The following is a 22,919-nucleotide window of genomic DNA, read 5'->3' as shown; positions in this document are numbered from 1 at the left end:
AAAGCTTGTTTCATGAATCGTTTGCCATGCCCTCCCTGACATAGTGTATAATGTGTAGCACCGCGCGTCACACGAATGGCCACTCGCAGAGCAGAGGGTACGAGGGGGATTGAAACAGAACACACCTGTCCTTATGTAGACAGCAGGGAAATCGAAAGCTCTGTGGGGGTAAAGGTGAAATAATTACACAGAGTAATGAGTCGGAAAAACATCACAGATGTGTCTGGGGTTATTATAATTATCTTGATATTATTTGTTTTGTTCAGTTATTGGTTCTTGCACTGGAAATTATGGAAATTATTCAGGCTAAAATGTGCTTCTAAGTGCACATCGCTCCCTCTGCCCTTGAAGGGTGGATCTCACAAAGTGTTGAGTTTTTCATTGTGATGGAACGGTCCTTATGATGGCAGAGGAGAAAGTCAGCGAAGGCACGTTCAAGGACTAATGCCTACTTTATACTCAGACGTCCAAGTGGTTGCGAAGGTTGCGGCGAGCCTGCCGAGGGCTGGGCCTGACGTACGTCCATATCTATCATCTCGGAGCGTTCCACTATCGATCGTGATTAACTACATTACAAACATCAACCAAATTAACCCTTTCACTGCCACACTACCAAATGGTTACCCCTTTCACGGCGACAATACAGAAGGTTAACCCTTTCACTACCACACTACAGACGGTTAACCTTCTGTAATGTGGTAGTGAAAGGTTAACCGTCTGTAGTGTGGTAGTGAAAGGTTAACCGTCTGTAGTGTGGTAGTGAAAAGGTTAACCGTCTGTAGTGTGGTAGTGGAAGGTAGGGGTGTAACGATGCAACCTCACAACGATAAATTACGATTATTCAGGCAACGATTCAATGCATCATGAAATCTCTTCATTTGACCACGATTCGATTCGATTAATTTTCTATCAGTTAATTCCCCAAAAATTTTTGAATACACAAATGTGGCTGGGGGAACTGATTCACTCAGCATGAATGGACTATAGGTCAATAAAAACAATACACACATTAATTTTATTTATTTATTTATTTTCAATTAATTTAGATTATAATCCATTCTAACATTTTCAAATCGATGCAGTTGAATAGTCCCATTAGAATCAATGCATTTTGATTAATCGATGCATCGTTACACCCCTACCCCCTACGTTTGTCTTGTTTACATCAGGGTCCCCCATTTTCAATTCATATCGACATACAGGTATTTAGTACCGATACATGTGACATATACGGCACACACATGCGCACTCCAACAGAGACTTGTCCATGCCACAATACTTGTCCACGCCACGAAGCCCCGCCTCAAACCCGTCCACGCCACGAAGCCCCGCCCAGACGTTGGGCTCTGTGGCTCTGCAGATATACCCTACTCGAAAATATAGCCATTTGTACAACACAATGCAGCACAGCTACCTAGCGGTTTGGCGGTGTACTGCAACCCACATGTGAACCGATGTGGAAGTATGTCACTCTAGCTCCCATGCGCACGTTTTCGGCGACAGCAGGTTCCAGCAATCGACGATGTCCGTCTGACAGTAGGGTCGCGGTCCAGAACATCAACGCTCCTCCTTCTCTCCGCAGACGTTCCTCAACATGTTTGTGGACAGCAACCAGGACGCTCGCCGGCGCTCCGTCAACGAGGACGACAACCCGCCCTCGCCGGTGGGCGCGGACGTGATGGACAACCTGATGAACCAACTGCACGCCCAGCAGCAGCAGCCGATGAGAGCTGGCGCCGGAGGGGTGTACCCTCCCCTCACCTCGCCGCCAACACCGTACCACGCCAACGTGGCTCCCTCGCCATCCATGATGCCCACGCAGTCGCCAGGTAAGATGCCAGGGGTTAAGTGTGAGAGAGAGAGAGAGAGAGAGAGAGAGAGATTGGTGTCTGCTATTTGTGCCACCTGAGCATGGCAGCCCACCAGCATAAATATATCAAATAGCTCTGACTTTGAATACATTTAATGACGCTCATCTATCACCCCACCACCCTGTCCTGCTTACACCTTGTCTACATGTGATAGCAGAGAGAGAGAGAGAGAGAGAGAGAGAGAGAGAGAGAGAGAGAGAGAGATGATGCGACTGAGTGCGCCCTTTGTGATTTTGCAAGCGCTTGAAATCAAGTGTTTCCGTCATGCGCACATTGAAGGCCCACCTCATACCCCGAGAGGGGAGCAAGCATGCAGTCAGCCCCTCCATCCTGCTTCCATCTCCGCCCGCCAGCCAATGCCCACTGCCCAGCTTTAGTGTGTGTGTGTGTGCACGAGTGTGTGCGTGTACATGACTGTGTGCGCAAGTGTGTATGAGGATACCTTGTCGACCTCTACCCGAGTCTGACGAGCCCTTTGATGTGTGTGTGTGTACGTACGTGTGTGTGTACGTATGTGTGTGCAGGGACCATCCATGCCTCCAGCTCCCCGAGCGGAGTGCTCAGGGCACCATCTCCCTTTGGGCCCACCCCATCTCCCTCCTCTCTGGGGATAGCCATGGGCCAGACCAGCTTTGCCAGCCCCCACGGTAAGTGGCCAGGTGGGTCCGTATCGGCTGGCCGGGTGGTCGTCTCGATCTCCGGGTTGGCTGGGCCGGGGGGGGCGGGCGGGTGAGGACCGGCTAGGGCTGGACCGGGCTGAACTCCGTCCCGACGAGCTGATGTCATCTCGGGGTGCCGTTCAGTCGTCCCGCGGGGCAGAGCCTCAAGGCCTTTAGTTACAGCAGACCGGTGTATGAGGGTGAGCGGTGGACGCGTCTAACGGTGTTTGTTGTAAGTCAAGTCCGCTCTCCTCTCTTTCCACAGGCGCTCTGGACCCCAGCTCTCCGTATGCCATGGTGTCGCCCAGCCAGAGGAGCCAGTGGCCAGGCTCACCCCAGGTCTCAGGGCCTTCTCCTGGGGCGCGCATCCCCGGCATGTCCCCCGGGAACCCCTCTCTGCACTCGCCCATCCCTGACCCCCACTCGCCGCGTGCTGGCACCAGTAAGCACCTCGCTCTTATGTGACACACACACCCCACACACACACACACACACACACACACACACACACACACACACACACACACACACACACACACACACACACAACACACTGCTCTCTAAGATAAGATAAGACATTCCTTTATTGATCCCAGTGCTGGCTAACTGTCTTCTCAACAGCACACACAGCATAGCAGGGAAGGGGGGAGGGGAGGTACAGATATGGGCAGGGAAATGGTAGAATGACATACATATAGGCAATAAAATAAACAGTGTAAACTATATAATTAACTCTGAATATAAAAATGAGAAAAATAAACAGTATAAACAAACGTGCAGATGAGGGTCTGTATGCCCTATCAGTTATATTATATGTTGTAATAATATAATTATCTTTATCTGAATATATACTATGAGTAAGAGTAAAAGGAAACGGTATACACAAGGTGCAGTATAGACAAGGTGCAGTATAGACTAGGTGCAGTATAGACAAGGTGCAGTATAGACAAGGTGCAGTATAGATGAGGTGCAGTATAGACAAGGTGCAGTATACACAAGGTGCAGTATAGACAAGGTGCAGTATAGACAAGGTGCAGTATAGACGAGGTGCAGTATAGATGAGGTGCAGTATAGACAAGGTGCAGTATACACAAGGTGCAGTATAGACAAGGTGCAGTATAGACAAGGTGCAGTATAGACGAGGTGCAGTATAGACAAGGTGCAGTATACACAAGGTGCAGTATACACAAGGTGCAGTATAGACAAGGTGCAGTATAGACAAGGTGCAGTATAGACGAGGTGCAGTATAGACAAGGTGCAGTATAGACTAGGTGCAGTATAGACAAGGTGCAGTATAGACGAGGTGCAGTATAGATGAGGTGCAGTATAGACAAGGTGCAGTATAGACAAGGTGCAGTATAGACAAGGTGCAGTATAGACGAGGTGCAGTATAGATGAGGTGCAGTATAGACAAGGTGCAGTATACACAAGGTGCAGTATAGACAAGGTGCAGTATAGACAAGGTGCAGTATAGACGAGGTGCAGTATAGACGAGGTGCAGTATACACAAGGTGCAGTATACACAAGGTGCAGTATACACAAGGTGCAGTATAGACAAGGTGCAGTATAGACAAGGTACCCTAACTGGCGTGATACTTCATACGTTGTAGTCCGGGCAGGTTTTGGTGGGTAAGAGTCCGACACACTTAGTGGTCAGACATTCCTAATAGTTCTCGAGTTCTGCAGCCGTTAGTTCTCCAGCTGCTGGCAGCGGTCACGGTTGTGGAGCCTGATGGCCGCTGGCACAAAGGACCGGCCGATGCCGTTAGTGGAGTATCGTTTCATGAATCACTTGCCATGCCCTCCCTGACATAGCATATAATGTGTAGTACCGCGCGTCACGCGAGTGGCCACTTGCAGAAGGGCAGGGTACGGGGGGGGGGGGGGGGGGTACGCACATGCCCTTATGTAGACAGCAGGGAAATCTAAAGCTCTAGGGGGGTGAAGGTGATGTAATTACACAGAGTAATGAGGTCAGAAAACATCAAAAAAGGAGGTAGGGACCGCACTCGGAATATCGTTGTTTTTATTTTCAAGTTGTTATAGCGCACAAAACGTTTTCAGCCATCCGGCCTTCATCAGTGTCAGAAAACATCACACATATTTTGATTATTATAATTATCTTCATATTGTTAGTTTACTTACACTTGTATATAGTTTGTTCAGTCATTGGTTCTTGCACAGGAAACGATGATAAATCACAATGCATTCAGGGTAAAAAATGCACTTCTAAGTTCACATCGCTCCCTCTGCCCTTGAAGGGTGGATCTCACAAAGTGTTGAGTTTTTCATAGTGATGGAACGGTCCTCATGATGGCAGAGGAGAAGGTCAGCGAAGGCACGTTCAAGGACTAATGCCTACTTTATACTCGGACGTCAAGTGGTTGCGAAGGTTGCGGCGAGCCTGCGGCGGGCTGGGCCTGACGTACGTCCATATCTATCATCTCTGAGCGTTCCACTATCGATCGTGATTAACTACATTACAAACATGGACCAAATCGAAGAAGAACTGGCATAGGAAGTCCGAAAATATAGCCATTTGTACAACACAACGCAGCACAGCCACCTAGTGGTTCGGCGGTGTACTTCAACCCACGTGTTGAACCAACGTGGAAGTATGTCGGTCTAGCTCCCACACGCAATATTTTGCAGACAGCCGACCTCGAAGCATATCTCGGCCTTAATGAAACGTAGGCCAAGAATTCACTGCAAAAATCTGTACCGGTTGCGGTCAGCAGGTGCCAGACATCGCCAATGTTTTTCATTTTAGAGCAGGGGTGGCCAAACCGTTAGACGAGGGCCGCGGCCCAGAACATCAACTCTCCTCCTTCTCTCCGCAAACGTTCCTCAACATGTTTGTGGACAACAACCAGGACGCCCCCCGGCGCTCCATCAACGAGGATTAAAAAATAAACTGTGTAAACAAAGGTGCAGATGAGGGTCGGTCTGTATACTCTGTTATATATTGTTAACCTTCGTGTGTGTGTGTGTGTCTCAGGCTCCCAGGTCATGCCCACCAGTATGCCTCCACCACGTAAGCTACCTCAGCGCCCCTGGGCCGCCTCCATCCCCACCATCCTTACCCACAATGCCTTGCATGTGCTGCTGCTCCCCTCGCCCACGCCCTGCCTGGTGCCAGGCCTGGCAGGAAGCTACCTCTGTTCCCCGCTTGAACGCTTCCTGGGCTCGGTCATCATGAGACGGCACCTGCAGAGGATCATCCAGCAGGAGCCCAATGTGAGCGGAGCCACAACTCATCTGTCTCACTAGACAACAACTCACCTGTCTCACTAGACAACAACTCACCTGTATCACTAGACAACAACTCACCTGTCTCACTAGACAACAACCCACCTGTCTCACTAGACAACAACTCTCCTGTCTCACTAGACAACAACTCACCTGTCTCACTAGACAACAACTCCCCTGTCTCACTAGACAACAACTCACCTCTCTCACTAGACAACAACTCACCTGTCTCACTAGACAACAACTCACCTGTCACTCTAGACAACAACTCACCTGTCACTAGACAACAACTCACCTGTCTCACTAGACAACAACTCACCTGTCTCACTAGACAACAACTCACCTGTCTCACTAGACAACAACTCACCTGTCTCACTAGACAACAACTCACCTGTCTCACTAGACAACAACTCACCTGTCTCACTAGACAACAACTCACCTGTCACACTAGACAACAACTCAACTGTCTCACTAGACAACAACTCACCTGTCTCACTAGACAACAACTCCCCTGTCTCACTAGACAACAACTCCCCTGTCTCACTAGACAACAACTCTCCTGTCTCACTAGACAACACCTCACCTGTCTCACTAGACAACAACTCACCTGTCTCACTAGACAACACCTCACCTGTCACACTAGACAACAACGCACCTCTCTCACTAGACAACAACTCTCCTGTCTCACTAGACAACACCTCACCTGTCTAACTAGACAACACCTCACCTGTCTCACTAGACAACACCTCACCTGTCTCACTAGACAACAACTCACCTGTCTCACTAGACAACAACTCACCTCTCTCACTAGACAACAACTCACCTGTCTCACTAGACAACAACTCACCTGTATCACTAGACAACAACTCACCTGTCACACTAGACAACAACTCACCTGTCTCACTAGACAACAACTCGCCTGTCTCACTAGACAACAACTCTCCTGTCTCACTAGACAACAACTCACCTGTCTCACTAGACAACAACTCCCCTGTCTCACTAGACAACAACTCACCTCTCTCACTAGACAACAACTCACCTGTCTCACTAGACAACAACTCACCTGTCACACTAGACAACAACTCACCTCTCTCACTAGACAACAACTCACCTCTCTCACTAGACAACAACTCACCTGTCTCACTAGACAACAACTCACCTGTCACACTAGACAACAACTCACCTGTCACTCTAGACAACAACTCACCTGTCACTAGACAACAACTCACCTGTCTCACTAGACAACAACTCACCAACTCACCTGTCTCACTAGACAACAACTCACCTGTCACACTAGACAACAACTCAACTGTCTCACTAGACAACAACTCACCTGTCTCACTAGACAACAACTCCCCTGTCACACTAGACAACAACTCACCTGTCTCACTAGACAACAACTCACCTGTCTCACTAGACAACAACTCTCCTGTCTCACTAGACAACAACTCACCTGTCTCACTAGACAACAACTCACCTGTCTCACTAGACAACAACTCCCCTGTCTCACTAGACAACAACTCACCTGTCTAACTAGACAACAACTCACCTGTCTAACTAGACAACAACGCACCTCTCACTAGACAACAACTCCCCTGTCTCACTAGACAACAACTCACCTGTCTCACTAGACAACAACTCCCCTGTCTCACTAGACAACAACTCCCCTGTCTCACTAGACAACAACTCACCTGTCTCACTAGACAACAACTCACCTGTCTCCCTAGACAACAACTCACCTGTCACACTAGACAACAACTCACCTGTCACTCTAGACAACAACTCACCTGTCACTAGACAACAACTCACCTGTCTCACTAGACAACAACTCACCAACTCACCTGTCTCACTAGACAACAACTCACCTGTCACACTAGACAACAACTCAACTGTCTCACTAGACAACAACTCACCTGTCTCACTAGACAACAACTCCCCTGTCACACTAGACAACAACTCACCTGTCTCACTAGACAACAACTCACCTGTCTCACTAGACAACAACTCTCCTGTCTCACTAGACAACAACTCACCTGTCTCACTAGACAACAACTCCCCTGTCTCACTAGACAACAACTCACCTGTCTAACTAGACAACAACTCACCTGTCTAACTAGACAACAACGCACCTCTCACTAGACAACAACTCCCCTGTCTCACTAGACAACAACTCACCTGTCTCACTAGACAACAACTCCCCTGTCTCACTAGACAACAACTCCCCTGTCTCACTAGACAACAACTCACCTGTCTCACTAGACAACAACTCACCTGTCTCCCTAGACAACTCACCTGTCTCACTAGACAACAACTCACCTGTCTCACTAGACAACAACTCTCCTGTCTCACTAGACAACAACTCACCTGTCTCACTAGACAACAACTCCCCTGTCTCCCTAGACACCTCACCTGTCACACTAGACAACAACGCACCTCTCTCACTAGACAACAACTCTCCTGTCTCACTAGACAACACCTCACCTGTCTAACTAGACAACACCTCACCTGTCTCACTAGACAACAACTCTCCTGTCTCACTAGACAACACCTCACCTGTCTCACTAGACAACAACTCACCTGTCTCACTAGACAACAACTCACCTCTCTCACTAGACAACAACTCACCTGTCTCACTAGACAACAACTCACCTGTATCACTAGACAACAACTCACCTGTCACACTAGACAACAACTCACCTGTCTCACTAGACAACAACTCGCCTGTCTCACTAGACAACAACTCTCCGGTCTCACTAGACAACAACTCACCTGTCTCACTAGACAACAACTCCCCTGTCTCACTAGACAACAACTCACCTCTCTCACTAGACAACAACTCACCTCTCTCACTAGACAACAACTCACCTGTCACACTAGACAACAACTCACCTGTCACACTAGACAACAACTCACCTGTCACTAGACAACAACTCACCTGTCTCACTAGACAACAACTCACCTGTCTCACTAGACAACAACTCACCTGTCACACTAGACAACAACTCACCTGTCTCACAAGACAACAACTCACCTGTCTCACTAGACAACAACCCCCCTGTCTCACTAGACAACAACTCAACTGTCTCACTAGACAACACTAGACAACAACTCAACTGTCTCACTAGACAACAACTCACCTGTCTCACTAGACAACAACTCCCCTGTCTCACTAGACAACAACTCCCCTGTCTCACTAGACAACAACTCCCCTGTCTAACTAGACAACAACTCACCTGTCTAACTAGACAACAACGCACCTCTCACTAGACAACAACTCCCCTGTCTCACTAGACAACAACTCACCTGTCTCACTAGACAACAACTCCCCTGTCTCACTAGACAACAACTCACCTGTCTAACTAGACAACAACTCACCTGTCTAACTAGACAACAACGCACCTCTCACTAGACAACAACTCCCCTGTCTCACTAGACAACAACTCACCTGTCACACTAGACAACAACTCCCCTGTCTAACTAGACAACAACTCACCTGTCTAACTAGACAACAACGCACCTCTCACTAGACAACACCTCACCTGTCTCACTAGACAACAACTCACCTGTCTCACTAGACAACAACTCACCTGTCTCACTAGACAACAACTCACCTGTCTAACTAGACAACAACGCACCTCTCTCACTAGACAACAACGCACCTCTCTCACTAGACAACAACTCTCCTGTCTCACTAGACAACAACTCCCCTGTCTCACTAGACAACAACTCTCCTGTCTCACTAGACAACAACTCACCTGTCTCACTAGACAACAACTCCCCTGTCTCACTAGACAACAACTCACCTGTCTAACTAGACAACAACTCACCTGTCTAACTAGACAACAACGCACCTCTCACTAGACAACAACTCCCCTGTCTCACTAGACAACAACTCACCTGTCACACTAGACAACAACTCCCCTGTCTAACTAGACAACAACTCACCTGTCTAACTAGACAACAACGCACCTCTCACTAGACAACACCTCACCTGTCTCACTAGACAACAACTCACCTGTCTCACTAGACAACAACTCACCTGTCTAACTAGACAACAACGCACCTCTCTCACTAGACAACAACTCTCCTGTCTCACTAGACAACAACTCCCCTGTCTAACTAGACAACACCTCACCTGTCTCACTAGACAACAACTCTCCTGTCTAACTAGACAACAACGCACCTCTCACTAGACAACACCTCACCTGTCTCACTAGACAACACCTCACCTGTCTCACTAGACAACACCTCACCTGTCACACTAGACAACAACTCACCTGTCTCACTAGACAACAACTCACCTGTCTCACTAGACAACAACTCACCTGTCACACTAGACAACAACTCACCTGTCTCCCTAGACAACAACTCACCTGTCTCCCTAGACAACAACTCCCCTGTCTCACTAGACAACAACTCCCCTGTCTCACTAGACAACAACTCCCCTGTCTCACTAGACAACAACTCCCCTGTCTAACTAGACAACAACTCACCTGTCTCACTAGACAACAACGCACCTCTCACTAGACAACAACTCACCTGTCACACTAGACAACAACTCACCTGTCTCACTAGACAACAACTCCCCTGTCTAACTAGACAACAACTCACCTGTCTAACTAGACAACAATGCACCTCTCACTAGACAACAACTCACCTGTCTCACTAGACAACACCTCACCTGTCACACTAGACAACAACTCCCCTGTCTAACTAGACAACAACTCACCTGTCTCACTAGACAACAACTCACCTGTCTCACTAGACCAGTGGTTCCCAAAGTCGGGGTCGCGACCCAAAGGTGGGCCGCGAGCAGCCACGGGTGGGCCGCGAGATGATTTAAAAAAAAAAAAATGTTTTTTTTATTTTTTATTTTTTATTTTTTTTTATTTTTTTGTCAGGCCACTGAACTTAGAAGCAGGCCAGGACAGTGTTTCTAGTTGTATTCTAAAATTATATTCTATTGTATTCTAAAATGTGACTATATGGTTTTATATTAACTTAATAAATAAACAAAAACGAAAAATCTACTTATTTCAACGAACATTTCAAACTAAATAACAGATTATGCACATAAAACGCTGAAAACAACCGAAGCAACAATAGTATTTTAATGAAGCTATTATTATTATCATTATTATTTTGCAACAAGTTAGCCCTCTCATAAATAGCACATATAAATGAATAACTAACTTGAACTAACTTAATAGGATTGAAGTGATATTTGGCTTAAAAAATCGGTCGCCTGGCAAAAGAAAAAGAAAAAAAAAGCCAGACGATGTGCATTGGGCCGCGGCTCTCTGACGCCTTATTTTCTGGGCCCTGGCCTGAAAAGTTTGGGAACCCCTGCACTAGACAACAATGCACCTCTCACTAGACAACACCTCACCTGTCACACTAGACAACAACTCACCTGTCACACTAGACAACAACTCACCTGTCTCACTAGACAACAACTCACCTGTCACACTAGACAACAACTCACCTGTCACACTAGACAACAACTCACCTGTCTCCCTAGACAACTCACCTGTCACACTAGACAACAACTCACCTGTCTCACTAGACAACAACTCCCCTGTCTCACTAGACAACAACTCACCTGTCTCACTAGACAACAACTCCCCTGTCTCCCTAGACAACTCACCTGTCTCACTAGACAACAACTCACCTGTCTCCCTAGACAACTCACCTGTCTCACTAGACAACAACTCACCTGTCTCACTAGACAACAACTCTCCTGTCTCACTAGACAACAACTCACCTGTCTCACTAGACAACAACTCCCCTGTCTCCCTAGACAACTCACCTGTCTCACTAGACAACAACTCACCTGTCTCACTAGACAACAACTCTCCTGTCTCACTAGACAACAACTCACCTGTCTCACTAGACAACAACTCACCTGTATCACTAGACAACAACTCACCTGTCTCACTAGACAACAACTCACCTGTCACACTAGACAACAACTCACCTGTCTTACTAGACAACAACTCACCTGTCTCACTAGACAACAACTCACCTGTCTCACTAGACAACAACTCACCTGTCTCACTAGACAACAACTCAACTGTCACACTAGACAACAACTCAACTGTCTCACTAGACAACAACTCACCTGTCTCACTAGACAACAACTCACCTGTCTCACTAGACAACAACTCCCCTGTCTAACTAGACAACAACTCACCTGTCTAACTAGACAACAACGCACCTCTCACTAGACAACACCTCACCTGTCTCACTAGACAACAACTCACCTGTCTCACTAGACAACACCTCACCTGTCTCACTAGACAACAACTCCCCTGTCTCACTAGACAACAACTCCCCTGTCTAACTAGACAACACCTCACCTGTCTCACTAGACAACAACGCACCTCTACAACTCACCTGACACACTAGACAACAACTCACCTGTCACACTAGACAACAACTCACCTGTCTCACTAGACAACAACTCACCTGTCTCACAAGACAACAACTCACCTGTCTCACAAGACAACAACTCACCTGTCTCACAAGACAACAACTCACTTGTCTCACTAGACGACAACTCGCCTGTCTCACTAGACAACAACTCTCCTGTCTCACTAGACAACAACTCACCTGTCTCACTAGACAACAACTCCCCTGTCTCACTAGACAACAACTCACCTCTCTCACTAGACAACAACTCACCTGTCTCACTAGACAACAACTCACCTGTCACACTAGACAACAACTCACCTGTCACACTAGACAACAACTCACCTCTCTCACTAGACAACAACTCACCTGTCTCACTAGACAACAACTCACCTGTCACACTAGACAACAACTCACCTGTCACTCTAGACAACAACTCACATGTCACTAGACAACAACTCACCTGTCTCACTAGACAACAACTCACCTGTCTCACTAGACAACAACTCACCTGTCTCACTAGACAACAACTCACCTGTCTCACTAGACAACAACTCACCTGTCACACTAGACAACAACTCAACTGTCTCACTAGACAACAACTCACCTGTCTCACTAGACAACAACTCCCCTGTCTCACTAGACAACAACTCCCCTGTCTCACTAGACAACACCTCACCTGTCTCACTAGACAACAACTCACCTGTCTCACTAGACAACACCTCACCTGTCACACTAGACAACAACGCACCTCTCTCACTAGACAACAACTCTCCTGTCTCACTAGACAACACCTCACCTGTCTAACTAGACAACACCTCACCTGTCTCACTAGACAACAACTCTCCTGTCTCACTAGACAACACCTCACCTGTCTCACTAGACAACAACTCACCTGTCTCACTAGACAACAACTCACCTCTCTCACTAGACAACAACTCACCTGTCTCACTAGACAACAACTCACCTGTATCACTAGACAACAACTCACCTGTCACACTAGACAACAACTCACCTGTCTCACTAGACAACAACTCGCCTGTCTCACTAGACAACAACTCTCCTGTCTCACTAGACAACAACTCACCTGTCTCACTAGACAACAACTCCCCTGTCTCACTAGACAACAACTCACCTCTCTCACTAGACAACAACTCACCTGTCTCACTAGACAACAACTCACCTGTCACACTAGACAACAACTCACCTGTCACACTAGACAACAACTCACCTGTCACTAGACAACAACTCACCTGTCTCACTAGACAACAACTCACCTGTCTCACTAGACAACAACTCACCTGTCACACTAGACAACAACTCACCTGTCTCACAAGACAACAACTCACCTGTCTCACTAGACAACAACCCCCCTGTCTCACTAGACAACAACCCCCCTGTCTCACTAGACAACAACTCAACTGTCTCACTAGACAACAACTCACCTGTCTCACTAGACAACAACTCCCCTGTCTCACTAGACAACAACTCCCCTGTCTCACTAGACAACAACTCCCCTGTCTAACTAGACAACAACTCACCTGTCTAACTAGACAACAACGCACCTCTCACTAGACAACAACTCCCCTGTCTCACTAGACAACAACTCACCTGTCTCACTAGACAACAACTCCCCTGTCTCACTAGACAACAACTCACCTGTCTAACTAGACAACAACTCACCTGTCTAACTAGACAACAACGCACCTCTCACTAGACAACAACTCCCCTGTCTCACTAGACAACAACTCACCTGTCTCACTAGACAACAACTCCCCTGTCTCACTAGACAACAACTCACCTGTCTCACTAGACAACAACTCACCTGTCTCCCTAGACAACTCACCTGTCTCACTAGACAACAACTCACCTGTCTCACTAGACAACAACTCTCCTGTCTCACTAGACAACAACTCACCTGTCTCACTAGACAACAACTCTCCTGTCTCCCTAGACACCTCACCTGTCACACTAGACAACAACGCACCTCTCTCACTAGACAACAAATCTCCTGTCTCACTAGACAACACCGCACCTGTCTAACTAGACAACACCTCACCTGTCTCACTAGACAACAACTCTCCTGTCTCACTAGACAACACCTCACCTGTCTCACTAGACAACAACTCACCTGTCTCACTAGACAACAACTCACCTCTCTCACTAGACAACAACTCACCTGTCTCACTAGACAACAACTCTCCTGTCTCACTAGACAACAACTCACCTGTATCACTAGACAACAACTCACCTGTCACTAGACAACAACTCACCTGTCTCACTAGACAACAACTCACCTGTCTCACTAGACAACAACTCTCCTGTCTCACTAGACAACAACTCACCTGTCTCACTAGACAACAACTCCCCTGTCTCCCTAGACACCTCACCTGTCACACTAGACAACAACTCACCTGTCTCACTAGACAACACCTCACCTGTCTAACTAGACAACACCTCACCTGTCTCACTAGACAACAACTCTCCTGTCTCACTAGACAACACCTCACCTGTCTCACTAGACAACAACTCACCTGTCTCACTAGACAACAACTCACCTCTCTCACTAGACAACAACTCACCTGTCTCACTAGACAACAACTCACCTGTATCACTAGACAACAACTCACCTGTCACACTAGACAACAACTCACCTGTCTCACTAGACAACAACTCGCCTGTCTCACTAGACAACAACTCTCCTGTCTCACTAGACAACAACTCACCTGTCTCACTAGACAACAACTCCCCTGTCTCACTAGACAACAACTCACCTCTCTCACTAGACAACAACTCACCTCTCTCACTAGACAACAACTCACCTGTCACACTAGACAACAACTCACCTGTCACACTAGACAACAACTCACCTGTCACTAGACAACAACTCACCTGTCTCACTAGACAACAACTCACCTGTCTCACTAGACAACAACTCACCTGTCACACTAGACAACAACTCACCTGTCTCACAAGACAACAACTCACCTGTCTCACTAGACAACAACCCCCCTGTCTCACTAGACAACAACTCAACTGTCTCACTAGACAACAACTCACCTGTCTCACTAGACAACAACTCCCCTGTCTCACTAGACAACAACTCCCCTGTCTCACTAGACAACAACTCCCCTGTCTAACTAGACAACAACTCACCTGTCTAACTAGACAACAACGCACCTCTCACTAGACAACAACTCCCCTGTCTCACTAGACAACAACTCACCTGTCTCACTAGACAACAACTCCCCTGTCTCACTAGACAACAACTCACCTGTCTAACTAGACAACAACTCACCTGTCTAACTAGACAACAACGCACCTCTCACTAGACAACAACTCCCCTGTCTCACTAGACAACAACTCACCTGTCACACTAGACAACAACTCCCCTGTCTAACTAGACAACAACTCACCTGTCTAACTAGACAACAACGCACCTCTCACTAGACAACACCTCACCTGTCTCACTAGACAACAACTCACCTGTCTCACTAGACAACAACTCACCTGTCTAACTAGACAACAACGCACCTCTCTCACTAGACAACAACTCTCCTGTCTCACTAGACAACAACTCCCCTGTCTAACTAGACAACACCTCACCTGTCTCACTAGACAACAACTCTCCTGTCTAACTAGACAACAACGCACCTCTCACTAGACAACACCTCACCTGTCTCACTAGACAACAACTCACCTGTCTCACTAGACAACAACTCACCTGTCTCACTAGACAACACCTCACCTGTCACACTAGACAACAACGCACCTCTCTCACTAGACAACACCTCACCTGTCTCACTAGACAACACCTCACCTGTCACACTAGACAACAACTCACCTGTCTCACTAGACAACAACTCACCTGTCTCACTAGACAACAACTCACCTGTCACACTAGACAACAACTCACCTGTCTCCCTAGACAACAACTCACCTGTCTCCCTAGACAACAACTCCCCTGTCTCACTAGACAACAACTCCCCTGTCTCACTAGACAACAACTCCCCTGTCTCACTAGACAACAACTCCCCTGTCTAACTAGACAACAACTCACCTGTCTCACTAGACAACAACGCACCTCTCACTAGACAACAACTCACCTGTCACACTAGACAACAACTCACCTGTCTCACTAGACAACAACTCCCCTGTCTAACTAGACAACAACTCACCTGTCTAACTAGACAACAACGCACCTCTCACTAGACAACAACTCACCTGTCTCACTAGACAACAACTCACCTGTCACACTAGACAACACCTCACCTGTCACACTAGACAACAACTCCTCTGTCTAACTAGACAACAACTCACCTGTCTCACTAGACAACAACTCACCTGTCTCACTAGACCAGTGGTTCCCAAAGTCGGGGTCGCGACCCAAAGGTGGGCCGCGAGCAGCCACAGGTGGGCCGCGAGATGATTTAAATTTTTTTTTTTTTTTTTTTTTTTTTTTTGTCAGGCCACTGAACTTAGAAGCAGGCCAGGACAGTGTTTCTAGTTGTATTCTAAAATTATATTCTATTGTATTCTAAAATGTGACTATATGGTTTTATATTAACACTTTGACTGCCATGAGACGTCTTCTCACGTCTTTGCTGGCCATGCTAAAGTTGCCGGGGGACGCTGTACAGCGTCCTTATATCAATATTTCAAAAATCTGCGATCGGATTCATAATCCCCCTCCGCTGGCCTGAGATCCTCCAGCAGGACCCACTGAGCTCTCTGGCGGTTCAGGAGCGCCATCTGGTGGCCGATCGGCGCAACTGCTTAACAGGAAGCGCTGTAGAGGTTTTGCTGGTCGGCCCTATTACTTCCAGGCACTCGGTATAGCTTCCGGCACTCTAGCTCGTCACACTACATAGCGATCGATTGCCAATAACTCGATAAACAACATGATTTGGACGTATATACCATTATACAAGCTGGAGATGGACCGGGTAATAATATATCCCATAATGATAAAATTTCTACTCGACGATGATCGCCCAACGGCGCGCGGAGACTGGGGTGAGTTTCAGCGTGTAACGTTACCGCCTTCGATAATAACTGATATTATCAACATTTGACCCACATTAGATGATTGGTATAACGCTGCCCACGGAATTATAAACGCCCCCTCGCCCATCCGGTCAACATCAGATGACGTGTAGTAACTTCTAGAAGTACGTCTAGTTGGAATTTTTTATATCGCGCTGATTGCCATCAAACTGTATTTCATCATCAATATAATGCATTTGGGGCTATATATCACGTTCTGGAGAAAGCTGCAGAAAGAGATGAAAACATACTTATACATTAGACCATACTTTACTATGAATATGTGAATGAAAAAGTTTAACGTTGCTACACAATGAACAATACATATAGGACTTTGAATGGGCCCTAATAATGGCAATGTAGCAATAGAATTTAAAAAGTTATAGCCCTGCAAAGAAGGGGACTTTCTCCATAGACAAATAGCGCTGGCAATCTATGGTATATCATTAATTTAACCTTAGGCAACCAAAGTGTTAACTTAATAAATAAACAAAAACGAAAAATCTACTTATTTCAACGAACATTTCAAACTAAATAACAGATTATGCACATAAAACGCTGAAAACAACCGAAGCAACAATAGTATTTTAATGAAGCTATTATTATTATCATTATTATTTTGCAACAAGTTAGCCCTCTCATAAATAGCACATATAAATGAATAACTAACTTGAACTAACTTAATAGGATTGAAGTGATATTTGGCTTAAAAAATCGGTCGCCTGGCAAAAGAAAAAGAAAAAAAAAGCCAGACGATGTGCATTGGGCCGCGGCTCTCTGACGCCTTATTTTCTGGGCCCTGGCCTGAAAAGTTTGGGAACCCCTGCACTAGACAACAATGCACCTCTCACTAGACAACACCTCACCTGTCACACTAGACAACAACTCACCTGTCACACTAGACAACAACTCACCTGTCTCACTAGACAACAACTCCCCTGTCTCACTAGACAACAACTCACCTGTCTCACTAGACAACAACTCCCCTGTCTCCCTAGACAACTCACCTGTCTCCCTAGACAACAACTCACCTGTCTCCCTAGACAACAACTCACCTGTCTCACTAGACAACAACTCACCTGTCTCACTAGACAACAACTCTCCTGTCTCACTAGACAACAACTCACCTGTCTCACTAGACAACAACTCCCCTGTCTCCCTAGACAACTCACCTGTCTCACTAGACAACAACTCACCTGTCTCACTAGACAACAACTCTCCTGTCTCACTAGACAACAACTCACCTGTCTCACTAGACAACAACTCACCTGTATCACTAGACAACAACTCACCTGTCTCACTAGACAACAACTCACCTGTCACACTAGACAACAACTCACCTGTCTCACTAGACAACAACTCACCTGTCTCACTAGACAACAACTCACCTGTCTCACTAGACAACAACTCACCTGTCTCACTAGACAACAACTCAACTGTCACACTAGACAACAACTCAACTGTCTCACTAGACAACAACTCACCTGTCTCACTAGACAACAACTCACCTGTCTCACTAGACAACAACTCCCCTGTCTCACTAGACAACAACTCCCCTGTCTAACTAGACAACAACTCACCTGTCTAACTAGACAACAACGCACCTCTCACTAGACAACACCTCACCTGTCTCACTAGACAACAACTCACCTGTCTCACTAGACAACACCTCACCTGTCTCACTAGACAACAACTCCCCTGTCTCACTAGACAACAACTCCCCTGTCTAACTAGACAACACCTCACCTGTCTCACTAGACAACAACGCACCTCTACAACTCACCTGACACACTAGACAACAACTCACCTGTCTCACTAGACAACAACTCACCTGTCTCACAAGACAACAACTCACCTGTCTCACAAGACAACAACTCACCTGTCTCACAAGACAACAACTCACTTGTCTCACTAGACAACAACTCACCTGTCTCACTAGTGATATGATTAGATTACATTAAAGCTTTATACACAAGTACAGTACAACAAGAAGAAGTTTGGCATCCGACCAGAGTGCAAATGTAACAGTAAAGTACAATAGTAATATACAATGTACAGGTGATTAAACTGTGTATAAGATATATAAATGTGTACTACTGAGTATAGTGCTAATCAGATGTATGTAGAGTTGTAGTATTAATATGTACAGCGATACAGTTATAAAGACACTGGTAGTAAGTCATACTGGCCAGCAGCGTAATTAGTAAGAGTAGGTAAGGGATATGTACAGATAATAGATATGGCCATATACAGATATGTAAAAAAGATTATATGCAAGTATGTACAGACGGATAGATAGACATACAGTAAAATAATTTTTTTTATAATATATCATAGAGTTATGTGTTATATGCATGTGTATGAGTAGGTATATAGAAGGATTATATGCAGGTATATTCAGACAGATATGGATATATATAATCCATATATATATATATATATATATATAATATACATTTATATAGATTGTATATACAGCATTATTGTACATGCTATCATACAGAGTTATATGGGTTATATGCAGGTGTATAAGTAAGATTATATGTAGGAAGGATATGGATATATATATATATATATATATATATATATATATATATATATATATATGCTGTAAATATAAATGTATATAGACTTATATACAGCACTATTGTACATGCTATCATACAGAGTTATATGGGTAGACTATAGCATGAGTCTCTTTGACCGTCTGTCTCTCTCTATAACACACGGCCCAAACTCAATGGAGATCAATAAATCTCAGAGATCCCCACCTCCTAAACGGTCTCTTCTGTCCTCCTCCTCCTCTCCTCTCCTCCTGCTCCTCCTCCCCTACTGCTCCTCTCCTCCTCCTCCTGCTCCTCTCCTCCGCTCCTCCAGTTGTCCTTAGTGAACTCCAACGAGCCGGGCGTGATCATGTTCAAGACGGAGGTGCTGAAGTGTCGCGTGGCTCTCAACCCAAAGAACTACCAGACGCTACAGCTCAAGGTCACCCCAGAGAACGCAGGGCCCTGGTCCCAGGAGGAGCTCCAAGTTCTGGAGAAGTTCTTTGAGACTCGGGTAGGTCCACCGCCCACACACACACACACACACACACACCGGGTCCTCCCGGCAGCTTGTCAAAGTGTCCTTGAGCAAGACACTTAACCTCTAACTGCTCCCGATGAGCAGGTCGGCACCTTGCATGGTCGCCTCTGCCCTCTGTGTGTGAATGTGTGAGTGAACGGGTGAATGTGAGTCATAAGTTGTAAAGCTTTGGATAAAAGCTGCTATATAGATGCAGTCCATTTACACACACACACACACACACACACACACACACACACACACACACACACACCATTATGTCTTTAACATGTCTCTCTGTGTTCCTCTCACCACTAGGTGGCAGGTCCTCCCTTCAAGTACAACACTCTGAATGCCTTCACTAAGCTATTAGGGGCTCCCACAAACATCCTCAGGGACTGCGTGCGCATCATGAAGCTGGAACTGGTGAGTGTGTCTCCTGGCCTAAAGCTGAGGTTCTGAACGTTGATCAAATGCGAGGTGTGTCTCTGACGTTACTCTTTTCTCCCCGTGACAGTTCCCTGACCAGGCTGGCCAGCTCAAGTGGAATGTCCAGTTCTGTCTCACCATCCCCCCCAGCGCTCCTCCCATCGCCCCTCCCGGAACCATCGCCGTCGTGCTCAAGTCCAAGATGCTCTTCTTTGTAAGTACAGCTCGTCACTGACCAGCACCATCTACCTCCTTAGCACAACCAGAGCCATTCATGAAGATTTTTGTCGCAATCCATGTTGATGCCGGAATCCTTACTTGAGTTTATCCTTTAAAAAAATCCCTACTCCTCCAGGGCTGTTGCTGTGTACCTGGGGGATTATATGCAGGGTTCTTATATAACGAGGGTTTGGTCACCGATGCAGAAGTGAACAGCCACTGCAGTGCTGACTGGGACCAGCGTTCTCAGCGTTTCAGTCACTTAAATACAACCCTGGTCCCCGTGCTGCCGTGGCTGGCCATGTCCTGTGGGCGCGGACTTTCCTCATCTTTGTCAAGGAAACGTTGAGACTAGACTTTTCCCTCTCGCAGGACCTCGATTCTATACATTCATTCAATCTTTATTTAATCTGGAAGGATCATTGAGAGCAAGTTCTTATTTACAATGACGTTGAGAAATACAACACATAATAAATACAACACATAATAAATACAAAAAGAACATATAGACAGAAAGTCAATCAATTTAACATTTAAAATAATTAAAAACAAACTGTGGTGAAGTGGTTTGCTATTAAAGATTTTAACTGACCAATAGATCCTAATGAGTTTAGTTTTAAAGGGCATTGCAAAACATTCTATGTTTCTGGGGCACAGAAGCTAAAAGCACTTTTTCCTAATTCAGTGAAAACTCTAGGAACCTTAACACATTGTGTGCCGGCAGGGGGTGCGCTATTTATCGCTTGTATGCCACCACTCCAGTCAATGAGAGGGTGAGCACAATAGACCTATCTCAAACCCTGCCCCTTTTCTTGATCCTCCAATCACAACTGTTGCTTACCTCGGACAAACTTTGACAAACTTTGTTTGTTCGAGGTAAGCAACAGTTGTGATTGGAGGATCAAGAAAAGGGGCAGGGTTTGAGATAGGTCTATTGCGAACGCATAAACTATATCTTAAATTATGGCTATGTGTCTAATACGCCCGTCGCTTATCAATGACTTGCTTGCAGTCAACATGTACGAAACGGATTGTTCTTTCATCAGTACATTTCCGTTTTATACTGTTTTGAATATGAGTATAGTTTTGAAGATTTCTAGTGATTCCAGAAAAATCCGCGAAAATAGCCATTTACTGGAATACACAAAACATGTTGTAATTTTTCGGCCTATTTATGAATAGTTTTCAAATAAACGCTAGATTATCGATAGTATATGTGTACTTATGCACGCTAGAGAAGCGGGCTGAACATTTTATTATCCATGACCTGGTCAGCGCTAACGTCATACACGCACACACACGCACGTTGTGAAATATGTGAAAAAAACATCTGATTACCCCAAAACTGGTAAAATAGATTCCTTACCTCAGATCAGATGTTCTGCAAAAAGATTATTCCAATTCCTGATCGCCATTCCAAATATCGATCGCGTTTATTGATCCAACGTTGGACCTCGAAACAGATAATCCACACTGCTTTCGGTTGCCTCAATGGATCCGGAGTATTTTTTTCGGCGCTCTCAGGTCCGGTCACAGGCCCGCTCAGCAGCGCCCCCCACCCAACGGCTAAATTGCGAATGGCTGAATTGGAGTATTGCACTGTGCGGGCACAACTGTCAGCTCTGCGGCTCTGCAGTTGCATGCTTCTCGCAAATCTAGCTCCCGCTGCCTAACCCAAATGAATCTCGACATTGCTTCACCAATAGTCGTTATCAGAACACTACACACATATCATAATATAACACACATCGTTGTCATTATTAGACCTGCTTGGTGAAGCAACAATGAAACAAATGTAACTATTTTAATACAACTCAGGTCCAGAGCTCCAATCCTGCAATAAAGTGATGTAGGGTGGGAGATCACCAATAATGGCCTTATACAGAATATACCTATACCAGCTGATCTTTTAGAATGTTGGACATCTCATGGAACTGACATGGTCACATTATTTGTGCAGCAACACGGTACC

At 46.0% G+C, this 22,919-nt stretch overlaps 1 protein-coding gene across 4 annotated transcripts in view; it reads left to right on the top strand.

The window, feature by feature from the left end:
- The window catches only part of med14 (mediator complex subunit 14), a 75,470-nt gene that overhangs the window by 39,347 nt on the left and 13,204 nt on the right, over positions 1-22,919 (top strand). For 2 of the 4 annotated variants that reach the window (XM_084310914.1, XM_084310913.1), the window contains exons 21-27: positions 1,583-1,829; positions 2,396-2,518; positions 2,796-2,972; positions 5,529-5,767; positions 20,114-20,293; positions 20,618-20,725; positions 20,817-20,942. In XM_084310914.1, the coding sequence (XP_084167040.1) occupies positions 1,583-1,829; positions 2,396-2,518; positions 2,796-2,972; positions 5,529-5,767; positions 20,114-20,293; positions 20,618-20,725; positions 20,817-20,942 (1,200 nt within the window). The remainder of the gene's footprint in view (positions 1-1,582; positions 1,830-2,395; positions 2,519-2,795; positions 2,973-5,528; positions 5,768-20,113; positions 20,294-20,617; positions 20,726-20,816; positions 20,943-22,919) is intronic. The other 2 variants (XM_084310916.1, XM_084310915.1) reach the window with 1 other exon arrangement.

The sequence above is a fragment of the Notolepis coatsorum genome (assembly GCF_963971535.1).
Source record: "Notolepis coatsorum genome assembly, chromosome: 3".
In the NCBI taxonomy this organism is placed as follows: Eukaryota; Metazoa; Chordata; class Actinopteri; order Aulopiformes; family Paralepididae; genus Notolepis; species Notolepis coatsorum.
The sequence above is the reverse complement of the archived record's forward strand: the minus strand, read 5'-3'. Positions and strand labels throughout refer to the sequence as shown.